This window comes from Hemiscyllium ocellatum, chromosome 9 (assembly GCF_020745735.1).
Source record: "Hemiscyllium ocellatum isolate sHemOce1 chromosome 9, sHemOce1.pat.X.cur, whole genome shotgun sequence".
NCBI lineage: Eukaryota > Metazoa > Chordata > Chondrichthyes > Orectolobiformes > Hemiscylliidae > Hemiscyllium > Hemiscyllium ocellatum.
Genome location: NC_083409.1, coordinates 48,478,123 through 48,495,423, shown reverse-complemented (window position 1 = coordinate 48,495,423; position 17,301 = coordinate 48,478,123). Strand labels below are relative to the sequence as shown.

Below are 17,301 nucleotides of genomic sequence, written 5' to 3'. Positions count from 1 at the left end.
CAATGGCATTTAGTATTATCGCTGGACTGTTGATCCAAATACCCAGATGATCTGGGAACGTGAGTTTGAATGCTGATGTGGCAGATAGTGGAATTTTAACTCAATTTTTAAAAAAAATTGGAATCAAGTAATGGTCATTAATCCATTGTCGATTATTGTGAAAAGCCCATCTGGTTCACTAATGTCCTGTTAGGGAAGGAAACTGCTCTCCTTACCTGGTCTGGCCTACATGTGACTCCAGTTCCACAGCAATGTGGTTGACTGTTCATGATGAAAGGGCTTGTGCTTGATTCTTCTGCTCCTCTGCTGCCTGACTGGCTGTGATTTTCCAGCACCTCACACTCTAGTCTGATTTCCAACATCTGCAGTACTCACTTTCTCCCTGAATCTTAAATGCAATTAGGGATGGGCAAAAAATGCTGCTGAGCCAGTGACATGTTCATCCCAAGAATTAATAAACTATGATGTTTTACATTCTGTACTATTAAATGATTACTATTCAACAAGTCTTTTGAAAGTTTTTACTCCATTAAGTGGAAAAATACAATTTAACTGTAACTAATTCCCTTTTAGGTAATGGTCCACATGGTTTTAATATCCAAGTCATAAGTAGAAGTAAATTGACATGCCTTCATTCTAAAGATTGAAATTTTTTCCCTGTATTGGTTCACACTTCAGAAATGACCATTAAATAAGGGCCGTGGAATGGCAGAATGATGTAAGAGAATGGAGAGTAATAAAGCACTTTGCAAATACTGACAGTAGGTCCAGAAGTGACTTATGTCAGAGAATGATCACGTACCAGAGAAAGACCCTTCAACAGTGTAAGAGGAAGATCGTGCACTGGTTCTGATGGTTCATTCAGATGTTAACCAAGTACTTTCAGGCGTTAACAATGAAGATTGTAGAGACTTACTAAACCAAAATAATTTATTCATAACAATCACAATCCAAAACATGTATGGTTTATAGTAAATATACTGCAGAAGTATGTACACTAGGTAAATTTTCTCAACATCAGTGTTTCATATAAAGTCTTGTTAATGACTGTACAATGTAGACTCAGGCATCTTCCTCTGCACCTTCCACTGTAACCTTGTGTACTGACACAAAGTGATCAAAACCAGACTTTATGACAAATCGTAGATGTGTAGCTCTAGTTCCATCCTGCTATATAGAGAATATAATTTGTTAATTCACTTTTTTTTTTAAAGTTAGCACACTGCTAAGTCACAATATAATTTTCAAGATTATATCATCATAGAATGTGATTCCTTAACTCATTCACAGAATTTGGGCATCACAGGTTGGACCACCCATAAAGTGAGGCTGTAGTAATGTCACTGGACTCATACCAGGATGAATGTTCTGGGAATATGGGTTTGAATGGTACCTTGGCAGATTGTGAAATTTAAATTCAATAAAAAGCTAGCCTAATGGTAACCATGTAACTGCTGTCAATTGTTGACAGCAATTTGGTTCACTAATGGCCATTTGAGGGTAAAAAGATCTGCTGTCCTTGACTGGTCCACAAGTGACTCTGGATCCATAGTAATATGGTTGACTCTTTAAATGCCCTCTGGGGAATTAGGAATGAGCAAAAAATACTGGCCTAGTCAGTTTTGCTCACATCTCCAGAATGAATTCAAAAATAAACATGGATTGTCCATATCTAGTTGCCCTTAAATTACTGCAGCTAACTTGAATCACTGCAATCCATGGAGGGTAAGTACACCCACAGAAAAGGAGTACTAAGTATTTAACATTTATAATAGTGAAGGAATGGCAACATTCATTCTAAGTCAGGATAATTATAATCTGGAAGAGAATTTGCAGGTGATGGTGGTTCTCCCATATATTTTCTTTCCTTGGTATAAATAGTAGAGGTTGTGGGTTAGAACATGCTATAAAAGGAGCCATGGTGAGTTGCTGCATTGCACCTTGTAGAAAGCACACACTGGATGGGATTGCCTTGCCCTTTATGAATAGGACATATCTAGTCAATTTTCCACATATTTGAGTAAATGTCACTGTTGTAGCTGAACTGGAACAACTTAGCTATGGTGCGGCAAATTCGGAACTCTTCAATACTATTGCCAAAATGTTGGCCGGACCCAGAACCTTTGCAGTATCTGGTGTCTCTAACCATTTCTTTTTATAACGTGAAGTGAATCAGATTGGCTGAAGACTGGCATCTCTGATGCTGGGGCCCAATGGAGGAGGCCAAGATCTACTCAGCACGTCTGGTTGAAGATTACAGCGTTTGCTTCTACCTTACCTTTTGCACTGATATGCTGGACTTTGCAATCATTGAGGATGGGAATGTTCGTAGACACTCCTCCTCTGAAGAATTGTTTAATTTTCCACTCGTGAGTTGATGTTGCAGGACGACAGAGCTTAGATGTCATCCATTGCTTGTGGGATCGTTTTGTTCTGTCTGTAACTAACTGCTTATGCAGTTTGGTACACAAATAGTCTGTTTGATAGTTTCATCAGGTTGACAACTCATTTTTAGGTATGCCTGATGCTTGTCCTGCACTCTCCTTTGAAGCAGGGCTGATCCCCTATCTTGATGGTAATAGCTGAGTGGGGGTATGCTGGACCATGAGGTTGCATATTGTGTTGGAGCATGATTCTGCTGCTGTGATGGGCACAGCACTTTATGGATGGCCAGACTTGAGGTGCTAGATCTGTTCAAAGTCTGCGGTAAAAACAATGAATACAGATGCTGAAAACCAGATTCTAGATTAGTGGTGCTAGAAGAGCACAGCAGTTCAGGCAGCATCTAAGGAGCAGCGAAATTGACATTTCGGGCAAAAGCCCTTCATTAGGAATAAAGGCAGAGAGCCTGAAGCGTGGAGAGAGAAGCTAGAGGAGGGGGGGAGAAAGTAGCATATAGTACAATTGGTGAGTGGAGGAGAGGGTGGAGTCGATGGGTGGAAAAGGAGATACGCAGGTAGGACAAGTCATGGGGACAGTGCTGAGCTGGAAGTTTGGAACTAGGATGAGGTGGGGGAACGGGGGAAATGAGGAAACTGTTGAAGTCCACATTGATGCCCTGGGGTTGAAGTGTTCCAAGGCGGTAGATGAGGCGTTCTTCCTCCAGGCATCTGGTGGTGAGGGAGCGGCGGTGAAGGAGGCCCATGACCTCGGCAGAGTGGGAGGGGGAGTTGGGCCACGGGGCGGTGTGGTTGATTGGTGCGGGTGTCTCGGAAATGTTCCCTAAAGCGCTCTGCTGGGAGGCGCCCAGTCTCCTCAATGTAGAGGAGACCGCATCGGGAGCAACAGATACTATAAATGATATTAGTGGATGTGCAGGTAAAACTTTGATGGATGTGGAAGGCTCCTTTAGGGCCTTGGATGGAGGTGAGGAAGGAGGTATAGGCACAGGTTTTACAATTCCTGCGGTGGCAGTGGAAGGTGCCAGGATGGGAGGGTGGGTTATAGGGAGGCCTGGACCTGACCAGGTAGTCACGGAGGGAACGGTCTTTGTGGAAGGCGGAAAGGGTTGTGGAGGGAAATATATCCCTGATGGTGGGGTCTTTTTGGAGGTGGCAGAAAAGTCGGTGGATGATTTGGTTTATGCGAAGGTTGGTAGGGTGGAAGGTAAGCACCAAGGGCGTTCTGTCCTTGTTATGGTTGGAGGGGTGGGGTCTGAGGGCGGAGGTGCAGGATGTGGACAAGATACATTGGAGGGCATCTTATACCATGTGGGAAGGGAAATTGCGGTCTCTAAAGAAGGAGCCCATCTGGTGTGTTCTGTGGTGGAACTGGTCCTCCTGGGAGGAGATACAGCGGAGGCAGAGGAATTGGGAATACGGGATGGCATTTTTGCAAGAGGTGGGGTGAGAAGAGGTGTAATCCAGGTAGCTGTGGGAGTCGGTGGGTTTGTAAAAAATGTCAGTATGCTACTTTTTCCCCACCCCCACCCTCCTCTAGCTTATCTCTCCACGCTTCAGGCTCTCTGCCTTTATTCCTGATGAAGGGCCTTTGCCCGAAACGTCGATTTCGCTGCTCCTTGGATGCTGCCTGAACTGCTGTGCTGTTCAAAGTCTGTCCCATTTAACTCCGTGGTAGTGCCACAAAACATGATAATGGGGTTTCTCAATGTGAAGCAATGGTAATGCTATAGAATGTCAAGGGACAATGGTTAGCTTATCTCTTGTTGGAGAAAGTCGTTGCCTGACATTTGTGTTGCATTGATGTTACCAATACAGCAAGAAATAGACCATTTTGTCAAATCAATCTATGCTGGTATTTATAATTAATTCAAGCCTCCACCCATTTTTGACCCATGAATTGTTTTTGTTACTTCACTTACCGAACTAGGTTGCAGTGCACCTTGCACTCCCAAAATAATGAATACTATTTTGAATTAGCTGGTTAAATTTAGTAATGTGTGTGCGTACAACATTATTTGAATTGCCCCCATTTTCCAACATGGGAAAGTGATTGTCCTTCACTCAGAGGCTTGCTACAACAACATCATAGAGATCAAGAACTGCAGTGGATGGGAAAATCAAATCACTATAACAACATTCACTCCTACTTTGGGGAGGAACTGACTATAATGATTTCATACAGACTAATATGTTACCTCAGCTTGTTGCGAACTTTACTTACTGTAAATTCCTCTACTTGAAGCTGTTCCTCAGAGCGCTCAAGTTCTGGTAAAAAGACAGCACCACAGGATGAAAACCATCAAATGAAATGGAACAGAAGCCACTATTTTCCACAACAATCTTGGTGATATCATCAAAATATTTGTTGAATACACTTACCGGTGTTAGTTATTGGTTCGAAATCTACAGGTTCTCCTGCTATGCTTCTCTCAATACCAAGGCTGCGCACTGGAATAGCACACCAAAAAGATACTTATTATTTTTGGAATATTTATAATTATTGTGAGTAGCTGGTGAATTGCTTTATTCTCATAAACTTGGCAATATAGTTCAATGTTTACTCATGCATTTACACTGAAATATATGCACAAAATATATTTCAAAACCAAATATGTATTCATGATGCCAAATGCATAAAATTTTTTTCAAGTTCATGAATAATTAAGAACCACTGTTCATTGCATTTTATTCTTTGGATACATACAGAACTAGGTAAAATAGCCTGTGGGAACAAATTACTGCAGATGCTGGAATCTGAACTGAAAACAACAAATGTTGGAGATTACAACAGGTCAGACAGCTTCCATGGAGAGAGATCACAGCCTGATGAAGACTCATCTAGACTCAAAATGTTAGCTTGCTCTTTCTCCATGGATGCTTTCTAGCATGCTATTATCTCCAGCATTTGTTGTTTTTTGATTAAAATATCCTGTTTATCTCGGTAAATCATTTGATAATTCAAATAAAGTGATTAAAAAGCAGCAAAAAAATCTTACCATTGTAACAGTGAATTTTCATTGAGCTAATTTTTATGAGATTAGCAAAACTTAGGATGAATTCTTGTGGGAACATTCCTGTTGTAATCCAAAATGTTTCTGTATTACTGTAAGCAGAAGTACAATATGAGACTTAGCATTTTTGTTTATCCATTTTTTTCTATGTCTTATTAGTGTCACAGATAGTCAGTCCTTACAGAAGTCAAGATGGAAACAACTTGCATTTATATCGCACCTTAACTGTGATAGAATAGAACATAGAACATAACAGTGCAATACAGGCCCATCGGCCCTCGATGTTGCGCCGACCTGTGGAATCAATCTGAAGCCCATCTAACCTACACTATTCCACTTTCATCCATATGCCAGTGACCATTTAAATGCCCTTAAAGTTGGCAAGTCTACTACTGTTGCAGGCAGTGCATTCCATGCCCCTACTCCTCTCTGAGTAAAAAAATTACCACTGACATCTGTCCTATATTTATCACCCCTCAATATAAAGCTTTGTCCCTGTGCTAGCCACTGCCATCTGAGGAAAAAGACTCTTACTGTCCAAACTATCTAATCCTGATTGTCGTATATGTCTCAATTAAGTTGCCTCTCAACCTTCTTCTCTCTGATGAAAACAACCTCAAGTCCATCAGCCTTTCCTCCTAAGAACTTCCCTCCATACCAGGCAACATCCGAGTAAATCTCCTCCGAACCCTTTCCAAAGCTTCCACATTCTTCCTATAATGCGGTGACCAGAACCGTACACAATATTCCAAATGTGGCCGCACCAGAGCTTTGTATAGCTGCAGCATGATCTCATGGTTCTGAAACTCAATCCCTCTACTAATAAAAGCTAACACAGCATATGCCTTCTTAACAACCCTATCAACCAGAGTGGCAACTTTCAAGGATCTATGTACCTGGACACCGAAATCTTTCTGCTCATCTACACTACCAAGAAGCTTACAATTAGCCCAGTACCCTGCATTCCTGTTAAGACCATAAGACATAGGAGTGGAAGTAAGGCTATTCGGCCCATCGAGTCCACTCCGCCATTCAATCATGGCTGATGGGCATTTCAACTCCACTTACCAGCGTTCTCCCCGTAGCCCTTAATTCCTCGAGACAACAAGAATCTATCAATCTTGGCCTTGAAGACATTTAGCGTCCCGGCCTCCACTGCACTCTGTGGCAATGAATTCCATAGGCCCACCACTCTCTGGCTGAAGAAATGTCTTCGCATTTCTGTTCTGAATTGACCCCCTTTAATTCTAAGGCTGTGTCCACAGGTCCTAGTCTCCTCGCCTAACGGAAACAATTTCCTAGCGTCCACCCTTTCCAAGCCATGTATTATCTTGTACGTCTCTATTAAGTCTCCCCTCAATCTTCTAAACTCCAACGAATACAATCCCAGGATCCTCAGCCGTTCCTCATATGTTAGACCTGCCATTCCAGGGATCATCCGTGTGAATCTCCGCTGGACACGTTCCAGTGCCAGTATGTCCTTCCTGAGGTGTGGGGACCAAAACTGGACACAGTACTCCAAATGGGGCCTAACCAGAGCTTTATAAAATCTCAGTAGCACGTCTCTCTTTTTATATTCCAACCCTCTTGAGATAAGAGACAACATTGCATTCGCTTTCTTAATCACGGACTCAACCTGCACGTTTACCTTTAAAGAATCCTCGACTAGCACTCCCAGATCGCTTTGTACTTTGGCTTTACTAATTTTCTCACCATTTAGAAAGTAGTCTATGCTTTTATTCTTTTTGCCAAAGTGCAAGACCTCGCACTTGCTCACGTTAAATTCCATCAGCCATTTCCTGGACCACTCTCCCAACCTGTCTAGATCCTTCTGTAGCCTCCCCACTTCCTCAGTACTACCTGCCTGTCCACCTAACTTCGTATCATCGGCAAACTTCGCTAGAATGCCCCCAGTCCCCTCATCCAAATCATTAATATATAATGCGAATAGCTGTGGCCCCAACACTGAACCCTGCGGGACACCGCTCGTCACCTGCTGCCATTCTGAAAAAGAACCTTTTATCCCAACTCTCTGCCTTCTGTTAGACAGCCAATCCTCAATCCATCCCAGCAGCTCACCTCGAACACCATGGGCCCTCACCTTGCTCAGCAGCCTCCCGTGTGGCACCTTATCAAAGACCTTTTGAAAGTCTAGATAGACCACATCCACTAGGTTTCCCTAGTCTAACCTACTTGTTACCTCTTCAAAAAATTCCAACAGGTTTGTCAGGCATGACCTCCCCTTACTAAAACCATGTTGACTTGTTCTAATCAGACTCTGCTCTTCCAAGAATTTAGAAACCTCATCCTTAATGATGGATTCTAGAATTTTACCAACAACCGAGGTTAAGCTGATTGGCCTATAATTTTCCATCTTTTGTCTTGATCCTTTCTTGAACAAGGGGGTACAACAGCCATCTTCCAATCATCCAGGACCTTTCCTGACTCCAGTGACTCTTGAAAGATCTCAACCAATGCCTCTGCTATTTCCTCAGCCACCTCTCTCAGAACTCTAGGGTGTATCCCATCGGGGCCAGGAGATTTATCAATTTTAAGACTTTTTAACTTTTCTAGCACTCTCTCTTTCGTAATGGCAACCATACTCAACTCAGCCCCATGACTCCCTTTAATTTTTGGGATATTACTCATGTCTTCCACTGTGAAAACTGACGCAAAGTACTTGTTAAGTTCTCCTGCTATTTCCTGATCTCCCATCACTAGGCTTCCTGCATCAGTTTGAAGTGGCCCAATGTCTACTTTTGCCTGTCGTTTGTTTCTTATGTACTGAAAGAAACTTTTACTATCATTTCTAATATTACTGGCTAGCCTACCTTCATATTTCATCTTCGCATTTCTTATTACATTCTTTGTTATCTTCTGTTTGTTTTTGTAGCCTTCCCCAATCTTCTGATTTCCCACTGTTCTTGGCCACTTTATAGGATCTCTCTTTTTCTTTAATACATTTCCTGACTTCCTTTGTCAGCCATGGTTGTCTAATCCCTCCCCGGATAATCTTTCTATTCTTGGGGATGAACCTCTGTACAGTGTCCTCAATTATACCAACAAACTCCTGCCATTTTTGCTCTACTGTCTTCCCGGTTAGCCTCTGCTTCCAGTCTATTTTTGTCAGTTCTTCTCTCATGCCCTCATAATTACCTTTATTTAACTGTAACACCATTACATCCGATTTTGCCTTCTCTCTTTCAAACTCCAGACTGAACTCTACCATATTATGATCGCTACTTCCTAAGGGTTCCCTTACTTTAAGATCTTTTATAGAGTCTGGTTCATTGCAAAGCACTAGGTCCAGAATAGCCTGCTCCCTTGTGGGCTCCATGACAAGCTGTTCCAAAAAGCCATCCTGTAAGCATTCCATGAATTCCCTTTCTTTGGATCCACTAGCAACATTATTTACCCAGTCCACCTGCATATTGAAGTCTCCCATGATCAATGTGACTTTGCCTTTCTGACATGCCTTCTCTATTTCCCGGTACATGTTGCGTCCCTGGTCCTGACTACTGTTAGGAGGTCTATACACAACTCCAATTATGGTTTTTTTGCCCTTGTGGTTCCTCAATTCCACCCACACAGACTCCACATCATCCGACGCTATGTCATTCAATACCATTGATTTAATTTTGTTCTTAACTAACAAGGCAACCCCACCCCCTTAATTTTAAATCCGCCTGGACACATGCTATCCTGCTGCTTATCTTTCCATTTAACACCATACTCCCTGTCGCTTTCACTTTCCCTTCCCCCCAACTCAGAAGTTTAAAGTCCTACTGACCACCCTATTTATCCTCTTCGCTAGAACATTATTCCTTCCAAATTGAACCACCTCACACTGTGCCACATTAAACTCCATTTGCCATTTCGCAGCCCAGCTCTGCAGCTTACTTATGTCTCTCTGTAACCTACAACATCCTTCATCACTATCCACAACTCTACCGATCTTAGTGTCATCTGCAAATTTACTAATCCATCCTTCTACGCCCTCATCCAGGTCATTTATATAAATGACAAACAACAGTGGACCCAAAACAGATCCTTGCGATACCCCACTAGTAAATGAACTCCAGGATGAATATTCCAATCAACCACCACCTTTCATCTAGCCAATTTCTGATCCAAATTGCTAAATCACCCTCAATGCATGCCTCCGTATTTTGTGCAAAATCCTACCATGGAAAACCTTGTCAAATGCCTTACTGAAATCCATATACACCACATCAACTGCTTTAACCTCATCCACCTGTTTGGTCACCTTCTCAAAGAACTCAATAATGTTTGTGAGGCACGACCTATCCTTCACAAAACTGTGTTGACTATCCCTGATCAACTCATTAATCTCTAGATGATTATAAATCCTATCACTTATAATCCTTTCCAACACTTTACCCACAACCAAAGTAAGGCTGATAAGTCTACAATTACCAGGGTTGGCTAAACTTCCCTTCCTGTACAAGGGAACAACATTTGCTATCATCCAATCTTCTGGCACTATTCCCGTAGACAATGACAACATAAAGATCAAAGCTAAAGGCTTGGCAATCTCCTCCCTGGCTTCCCAGAGAATCCTAGGATAAATCCCTTCTGACCCAGGGGACTTATTTTTACATTTTCCAGAATTGCTAATACATCCTTCTTATTCACCTCCATCCCATCTAGTCAAGTAGCCTGTATCTCAATATTCTCCTCGACCATATTGTCTTTTTCTAGTGTGAACACTGACAAAAAGTATTCACTTAGTGCTTGCCCTATCTCCTCTGAGTCCATGCACAACTTCCCACTACTATGCTTGATTGGCCCTAATCTTACTCTGGTCATTCTTTTATTCCTGATATAGCTGCAGAAAGCCTTAGGCTTTTCCTTGATCCTATCTGCCAATGACTTCTCATGCCCCCTCCTGGCTCCTCTTAGCTCTCTCTTTCCTGGCTAACTTGCAACTCTCAAGCTGAGCCATCACATCTCATCCTAACAATCACCTGATGAAGGAGCGTCGCTCCGAAAGCTAGTGTGTTTCCAATTAAACCTGTTGGACTATAACCTGGTGTGTGATTTTTAAACTTTGTACACCCCAGTCCAATACCAGCATCTCCAAATCATCCTAACATAAGCCTTCTTCTTCCTCGTGACAAGAGATTCAACTTCCTTAGCAAACCACAGCTCTCACGCTCGACAACAGGTCTTCCCTGCCTGACTGGTACATACTTATCAAGGACCCGCAGTAGCTGGTCCTTGAATAAGCTCCACATTTCAATTGTGCCCATCTCCTGCAGTTTCCTTCCCCATCCTATGCATTCTAAATCTTGTCTAATCGCATCGTAATTGCCTTTCCCTCAGCTATAACTCTTACCTTGCGGTATATACTCTTTCCATCACTAAAGTAAACATAGCAGAATGTGGTCCAAAGCTTTAGGTAGTTGGTAAGAAAAAAAGATATTAGGCAAAGTTTCTTTTCCAGCTTCTGGCCAATAAAGTGGCAATTCTTTGAATAAGCTTAGTTACATTTTCAATTTTGGTGCAATCTCTGTATTTAATCAAAGGTGGGGCGAAGGGGTGGCAGAAGAGAATAGGGGAGACACTGGCATTTGAAGAAGAGCAGGCAAATTATACCAAGTATCTTGACCAATATTTGTCACTCACAAAAGCAGATAATCTGTGGTTATTTCTATGTTTGTGTGAGCTTGTGGTGCGCACAGTTAGCTGCTGTGTCTCCTACATTACAAGTGTGACTACACTTCATTGGACTTAATTAGCTGGAAAATGTGTCGAGACATCTGGTAGTTGGGAAATATAAATTAAAGCTCTTTCTATAATTGACTATATTTTGCAACCTCCAGCAAAGCAGGGGTATTCGCTATTGAGCGTGGAAGAAGTCCCAGTAAGAGATCTAATTACTTCTCCGCCAAGAATTTTATCTCTTATCACCTTACGCTGTTATTGCAATTAATTGATGCATTTTTATTGCACATTCCAGGCATGGAGCTAAAGTCATAGCGTCAGGCTGTCAAAGCAACCAATCACATTTTAAAAGAATGCTCACTAACAGTATACTTTGATGGGATTTCTCACAGAGAAATGAGAACCTTGAAGTTTTCAACGTGAGGCGCTATATCAATGCAATGTGTTGTTATCTAGGGTGAAGACCCTGTTCGCCAGCCGCAGAGACAGATTGAAGGCCCTCACCCGTCCAGGATGTTCTCCGGCGGGTATTTCTCATCCCCAGACGCCGCCAACACAACCTGCGTCCCCGCCACCATCAGACCGAAATCCCGTTTCATGTCCCGTCCCCGTTACCACAGCAACCCGCCACTTCCGGTCCTTTACATACGCCCTCCCCCCACACTCGGGAACTGACTTCCGGTCCTTCCCACAATCACCTTCCCTCAATTTTCTGTCTCATGGTTCCGTGCCCATGAAGTGCTGGCAGAAGGAGGTTTGGTAAATTTGTCAGTTTTACAGCTCATTTGGAAATCTTTGTGACTGCAGTCGGGTGCTAGCAGTAACCAGTTAAGGTAAGTGTTTGGGGAATAAGTGGGGAGAAGTTTAGGGGAAAGGGATTAATTTTTTTTTGTCCAACCACAGTTTTCTCCCCATCCCCGAATGCCTCATTTTCAGGATGTGGCATTTGAAGCCACTTGTGAGAGCTGGAAGAGTTATTAGTCTAGAATGGGAAGAGCCTCACTCTGCATCTTCCCAGTGAGTTGCTGAGTTAATTGTTTTTGGACTCATCCAGATTCTGTATTGCCTATCCCTCTCCCAAATAGATATGAACGTTTATTTTCAATACTGGAGATACTTTTGTGGTTAAGTTCAAAATTAACTTGATATGAGTTATAAGAAATTTAAGGATGTTAGTATTTTGTTTCATCATGTAATTAATTATATGGGATAGCAATAACTGAGAGTATGCACATGAAGCAATATGTTCGTTGTGACAATTCACAACTGGTTTAATCAAAGATGGACACTAATATGTGACTTTTAAAACAAACTTCAGGGGAATACAGGTTGTTTTGACTGCTTCCTAATAAACTATGTGCTCAGAATGTAGTTTAACCTTGAAAAAATACACTGGATAATTACAATTGAATACGATTAAAGATTAGTGGGTTTTTTTGCATAGTGATCTGAACATCATAAATGTTTTTGTTTAAACTCAATGTTTTCATGATAAATTTTGGAAATTTATTTTTTAAAAATAATTCATAGTGACCACATCTGTAGCAACAGATATTTAGGGTGGCACGGTGGCACAGTGGTCAGCACTGCTGCCTCACAGCGCCAGAAACCCGGGTTCAATTCCCACCTCAGGTGATTGACTGTATTGGAGTTTGCACGTTCTCCCCGTGTCTGCGTGGGTTTCCTCTGGGTGCTCCCGGTTTCCTCCCACAGTCCAAAATGTGCAGGTTCAAGTGAATTGGCCATGCTAAATTGCCCGTAGTGTTAGGTAAGGGGTAAATATAGGGGTATGGGTGGATTACGCTTCGGCGGGTCGGTGTGGACTTGTTGGGCCGAAGGGCCTGTTTCCACACTGTAAGTAATCTAATCTAAAAAAAACTGTTGGTTGCTTGAGGAACTCTGGCTCATAGAATCGTCCCTTTGGCCCATTGAGACTGCATTGACACATGAGAAACACCTGACTATCAACGTAATCCCACTTGCCAGCTCTTGATCCATAGCCTTGAATATTATGACATTCCAAGAGCACATCCAAGTACTTCTTAAAGAATGTAGAAAATTGCCTCTACCACTCTCCCAGGCAGCACTGTTACCAAAGACTTTTTTGCTTTCATTTCTCTGGCACCCCTACCTCCCCCACTCCTGCTCCTCATCTCAAACCGTGTCTCCTTGTCACTTCAAATAAGGGGGAAAATTGCTCCTTATCCACTCTGTCCATACACCTCATAATCTTGATCAGACTTTCCTTCAGTCTTCTCTGCTCCAATGAGAACAATGCAAGCCTATCAAACTTTTCTTCATAAGTTAAATTTTACATCCCAGGCAGTATCTGGTGAATCTCTAGTGCCCCAATAGTAGCTGTTTCCAGCCTTCCTTAGCCAGATCCTGCCTTATTTTACTAAAATCTGCTCTCCCCTCAATCTAAAACCTTTTTTTGATGAACTGGAATCTGAACTCTGCAACACATCAGGGAGTGGATGATATACCTGGCTGCTATGTTTCAGGAAGCAGTCACACCCCTCAAATGAACTCCCTCAAATTCAGTCAGGGACAGGAGGATGTGACTGCAAATGAGGCAGGTAGAGGGATCCAGAATGTAATGATGAAGGTATCTCAGCACTTGAGCTATCTAACAGGTTTGAGATTCTTTCTTCATGTGGATGAGATTGCCGGCTGTAGGGAGGATGAGCAAACTGATCAAAACATTGTGGTACAGGGAGCCATTCAAGAGAAGGGGAGAAAAGAAAAATGTAGTTGTAATCGGGGTTAGTATATCCAGGGAAATGGACATTTCTCTGTGACCAGGATCGAGAGTCCTGAAGGCTACATTGCCTGGCTGGCACCTAGGTTCAGGGTATTTCATCTGGGCCGGAGAAGAACTTGGAGTGGGAGGGAAATATCCAGTTGTCATGGATAGGTACCAACAATCTAGGTAGAAAGATGTTCTGCTAAGGGAATATGAGCAGTTTAGGGGCTAAATTAAAAAGCAGAACCAGTTTAGTGGTTATAACATAGTGGATAAAATTAGAGAATTAAGCAATTTAAAAGTACTATTAGAAATTTGGAGTCCCACAGGAAGAATTCCAGCTCGAGGAACCCTTATGTCTATGAATATAATCGATGAATATGTGGTAATCTTTGGATTACTAGCTGAGCCAAGAGGAAATTGGCAGCGAGTCAACAAAATTTAAAGAAATAAACACATGGCTCAAAGATTGGTTGGGAGAAACCAGTTCAAATGCATGAGACATTGAGACCAGGACTGGAGAAGGAGAGAGCTCTTCCAATGAGAAGGGTTTCACCTGAATCATGTTAGGACTAGTATCCTGGAGAATTGCATTACCAGGACTGTGGATAGGGCTTTAAACTATAAATATTGGGAGGGTAGGTTCAGTTGTATGGAAAACGTTAAAAGCGGCGAGGGCTCAGCAGTGATTAATAAAGTTTCCAGAACAAGTAATAGGACAGACAGTATAGAAAAGCTCAGGAATTTCAGTCATAGCAAATAAGAGGACAACTATGAGAAGCGGCAGTCAATGTAGGACTGAGGGTGTTGTACTTAAATAAACACTGTATATGAAACAAGGTAAATGAGCTTGTCGTGCAAACTGAAATTGACAGGTCTGATGTGGGTGTCTCTCAGATTTGGCTGCAAGGAGATCACGATTGGGAACTAAATATCCAATTCAAAAAAAGGATTGAAGAGGGCAGAGCAGTAGATGTAATCTATATGGACTTCAGTAAGGCGTTCGACAAGGTTCCCCATGGGAGACTGGTTCACAAGGTTAGGTCTCGCGGAATACAGAGAGAATTAGCCATTTGGATACAGAACTGGCTCAAAGGTAGAAGACAGAGGGTGGTGGTGGTGGTGGATGGTTGTTTTTAAGACTGGAGGCCTGTGACCAGTGGAGTGTCACAAGGATTGGTGCTGGGCCCTCTACTTTTTGTCATTTACATAAATGATTTGGATGCGGGCACAAGGGGTACAGTTAGTAAGTTTGTAGATGACACCAAAATTGGAGGTGTAGTGGACAGCGAAGAGGGTTACCTCAGATTACAACAGGATCTGGACCAGATGGGCCAATGCGCTGAGAAGTGGCAGATGGAGTTTCATTCCGATAAATGCGAGGTGCTGCATTTTGGGAAAGCAAATCTTAGCAGGACTTATACACTTAATGGTAAGATCCTGGGCAGTGTTGCTGAACAAAGAGACCTTGGAGTGCAGGTTCATAGCTCTTTGAAAGTGGAGTCGCAGGTAGATAGGATAGTGAAGAAGGCGTTTGGTATGCTTTTCTTTATTGGTCAGAGTATTGAGTACAGGAGTTGGGAGGTCATGTTGTGGCTGTACAGCACGTTGGTTAGGCCACTGTTGGAATATTGCGTGCAATTCTGGTTTCCTTCCTGTCGGAAAGATGTTGTGAAACTTGAAAGGGTTCAGAAAAGATTTAGAAGGATGTTGCCAGGGTTGGAGGATTTGAGCTATCGGGAGAGGCTGAACAAGCTGGGGCTGTTTACCTGGAGTATCGGAGGCTGGCAGGTGGGACTAGATTGGGTTGGGATATCTGGTCGGCATGGACGGGTTGGACCAAAGGGTCTGTTTCCATGCTGTACATCTCTATGACTCTAAGTAATATAGATTTGAAAGACATAGAATCTGTGTGGATAGAACCACAAAGGGAAAAAAGACCCCAGTAGGAAATATGTTCTTGCAGTAGTCAGGATGTGGGGAAGAAAATAAATTAGAGGATAGAAAATGTATGTAAGAAAGGCATTATTACAATAATCATGAGGGACTTCAATATGTAGTTGGACTGGGAAGCTCAGATTGGTAGTGGATCTCAAGAAAAGGAATTTGTGGAATGTCTACAAGATGTTTTATTTTTAGAGTAGCTTGTGGTAGAGCCCACTAGGGAACAGGCTTGGGAATGTGTCATGAGGCAGACATGGTTAGGGAGCTTAAGGTGAAGTGGAACCTCTAGAGTGCAGAGAATATAACATGATAGAATTCACCCTGTAGTTTGAGAGGGAGAAGCTGGAATCAGATGTAATGTTATTAAAAATAAGTAAAGGTAACTGCAAAGACATGAGGGAGGAGCTGGTCGGAGTTGACTGTTAGCAGGGAAGACAGTGCAGCAGCAATAGCAGGGGTTTTTGGGAGGCACAGTAGAAATTCATCCCAAAGAAGAAACAACATGCTAAGGGGAGTACGAAGCAACCATGGCTGACAAATGAAGTTAGGGACAGCATAAAAGCAAAAGAGGTAGTATACAATGAGTGAAGATTAATGGGAACCCAGAGGATTGTGAAGCTTTTAAAGCCTGCAAAGTATAACTAAAAAAACAGTAAAGGTGAAAAATGGGGCTAAACTAGCTAGAAAATTGCAAGAGATTTTTTTTAGATACATAAAAGGTCAGAGAGAGGCAAGAGCGGACATTGGACCACTAAAAAGTGAGGCTGGGGATGTAGAAATGGTGGAGGAACTGAATAAGTACTTTGCATCAATTTTCACAGTGGAAGAAACCAGCAGCATTCCAGAACCTCAAAGAGAGTCAGAGGGCAGAGGTGAGTGTAGTGACCATCATTAAGGAGAAGGTGCTGGGGAAGCTGAAAGGTCTGAAGGTGGATTAATCACCGAGACCAAATGGGATTCCACCCTAAAATTCTGAAGGAAATTACTGAGGAGACTCTGGAAGCATTGGTAGTGATCTTTCAGGAATCACTGGTGTCAGGGAGGGTGCCAGAGGACTGGAAATGGACTAATATAACACCTCTGTTTAAAAAGAGAGGGAGGCAAAGGACTGGAAACTAGAGGCCAATTAGACTGATCTTGGTTGTTGGTAAGATTATAGAGTCCATTATTAAGGATGAGATTGCGAGTACTTGGAAGTGCATGGTAAAATATGGCTGAGTCAACATGACTCCCTCAAGGGGAGGTCGTACCTGACAAATCTGTTAGAATTCTTTGCGGAGGTAATGAGCAAGTTAGTCAAAGGAAAGCCAATGGACATGATCTATTTGGATTTCCAGTAGGCCATTGACAAGCTGCCACTGACTAGGAATGCTCACCGTGCATGGGAAATTGTGTCTCTCAAAACTGATTGAGATTTTTGAGAACGTGACTAAGAGGATAGATGAGGGCAGGGTGATGGACGTTTCCGACATGGAGTTTAGCTAAGCCTTCAACAAAGTTAGAATAGATC

At 42.5% G+C, this 17,301-nt stretch overlaps 2 protein-coding genes across 3 annotated transcripts in view; one reads left to right on the top strand and one right to left on the bottom strand.

The window, feature by feature from the left end:
• Positions 1–916: 916 nt before the first annotated feature.
• hspb11 (heat shock protein, alpha-crystallin-related, b11) lies at positions 917–11,746 on the bottom strand. Of its 2 annotated transcripts, none has more exons than XM_060830260.1 (5): positions 11,606–11,746; positions 5,399–5,505; positions 4,782–4,850; positions 4,624–4,667; positions 917–1,170 (listed from the first exon to the last, which is right to left on the bottom strand). In XM_060830260.1, the coding sequence occupies exons 1-5, from the start codon at positions 11,698–11,700 to the stop codon at positions 1,063–1,065; spliced, it is 423 nt and encodes a 140-aa protein (XP_060686243.1). In that variant the 5' UTR covers positions 11,701–11,746; the 3' UTR covers positions 917–1,062. The 2 variants fall into 2 exon arrangements, with proteins under 2 accessions (XP_060686243.1, XP_060686244.1); XM_060830261.1 differs by having other exon boundaries at positions 917–1,167.
• lrrc42 (leucine rich repeat containing 42) overlaps positions 11,690–17,301 on the top strand; it is a 27,926-nt gene continuing 22,314 nt past the window's right edge. Inside the window, exon 1 of the mRNA XM_060830258.1 lies at positions 11,690–11,934. The gene's annotated coding sequence lies outside the window, so the exon portion shown is untranslated. The remainder of the gene's footprint in view (positions 11,935–17,301) is intronic.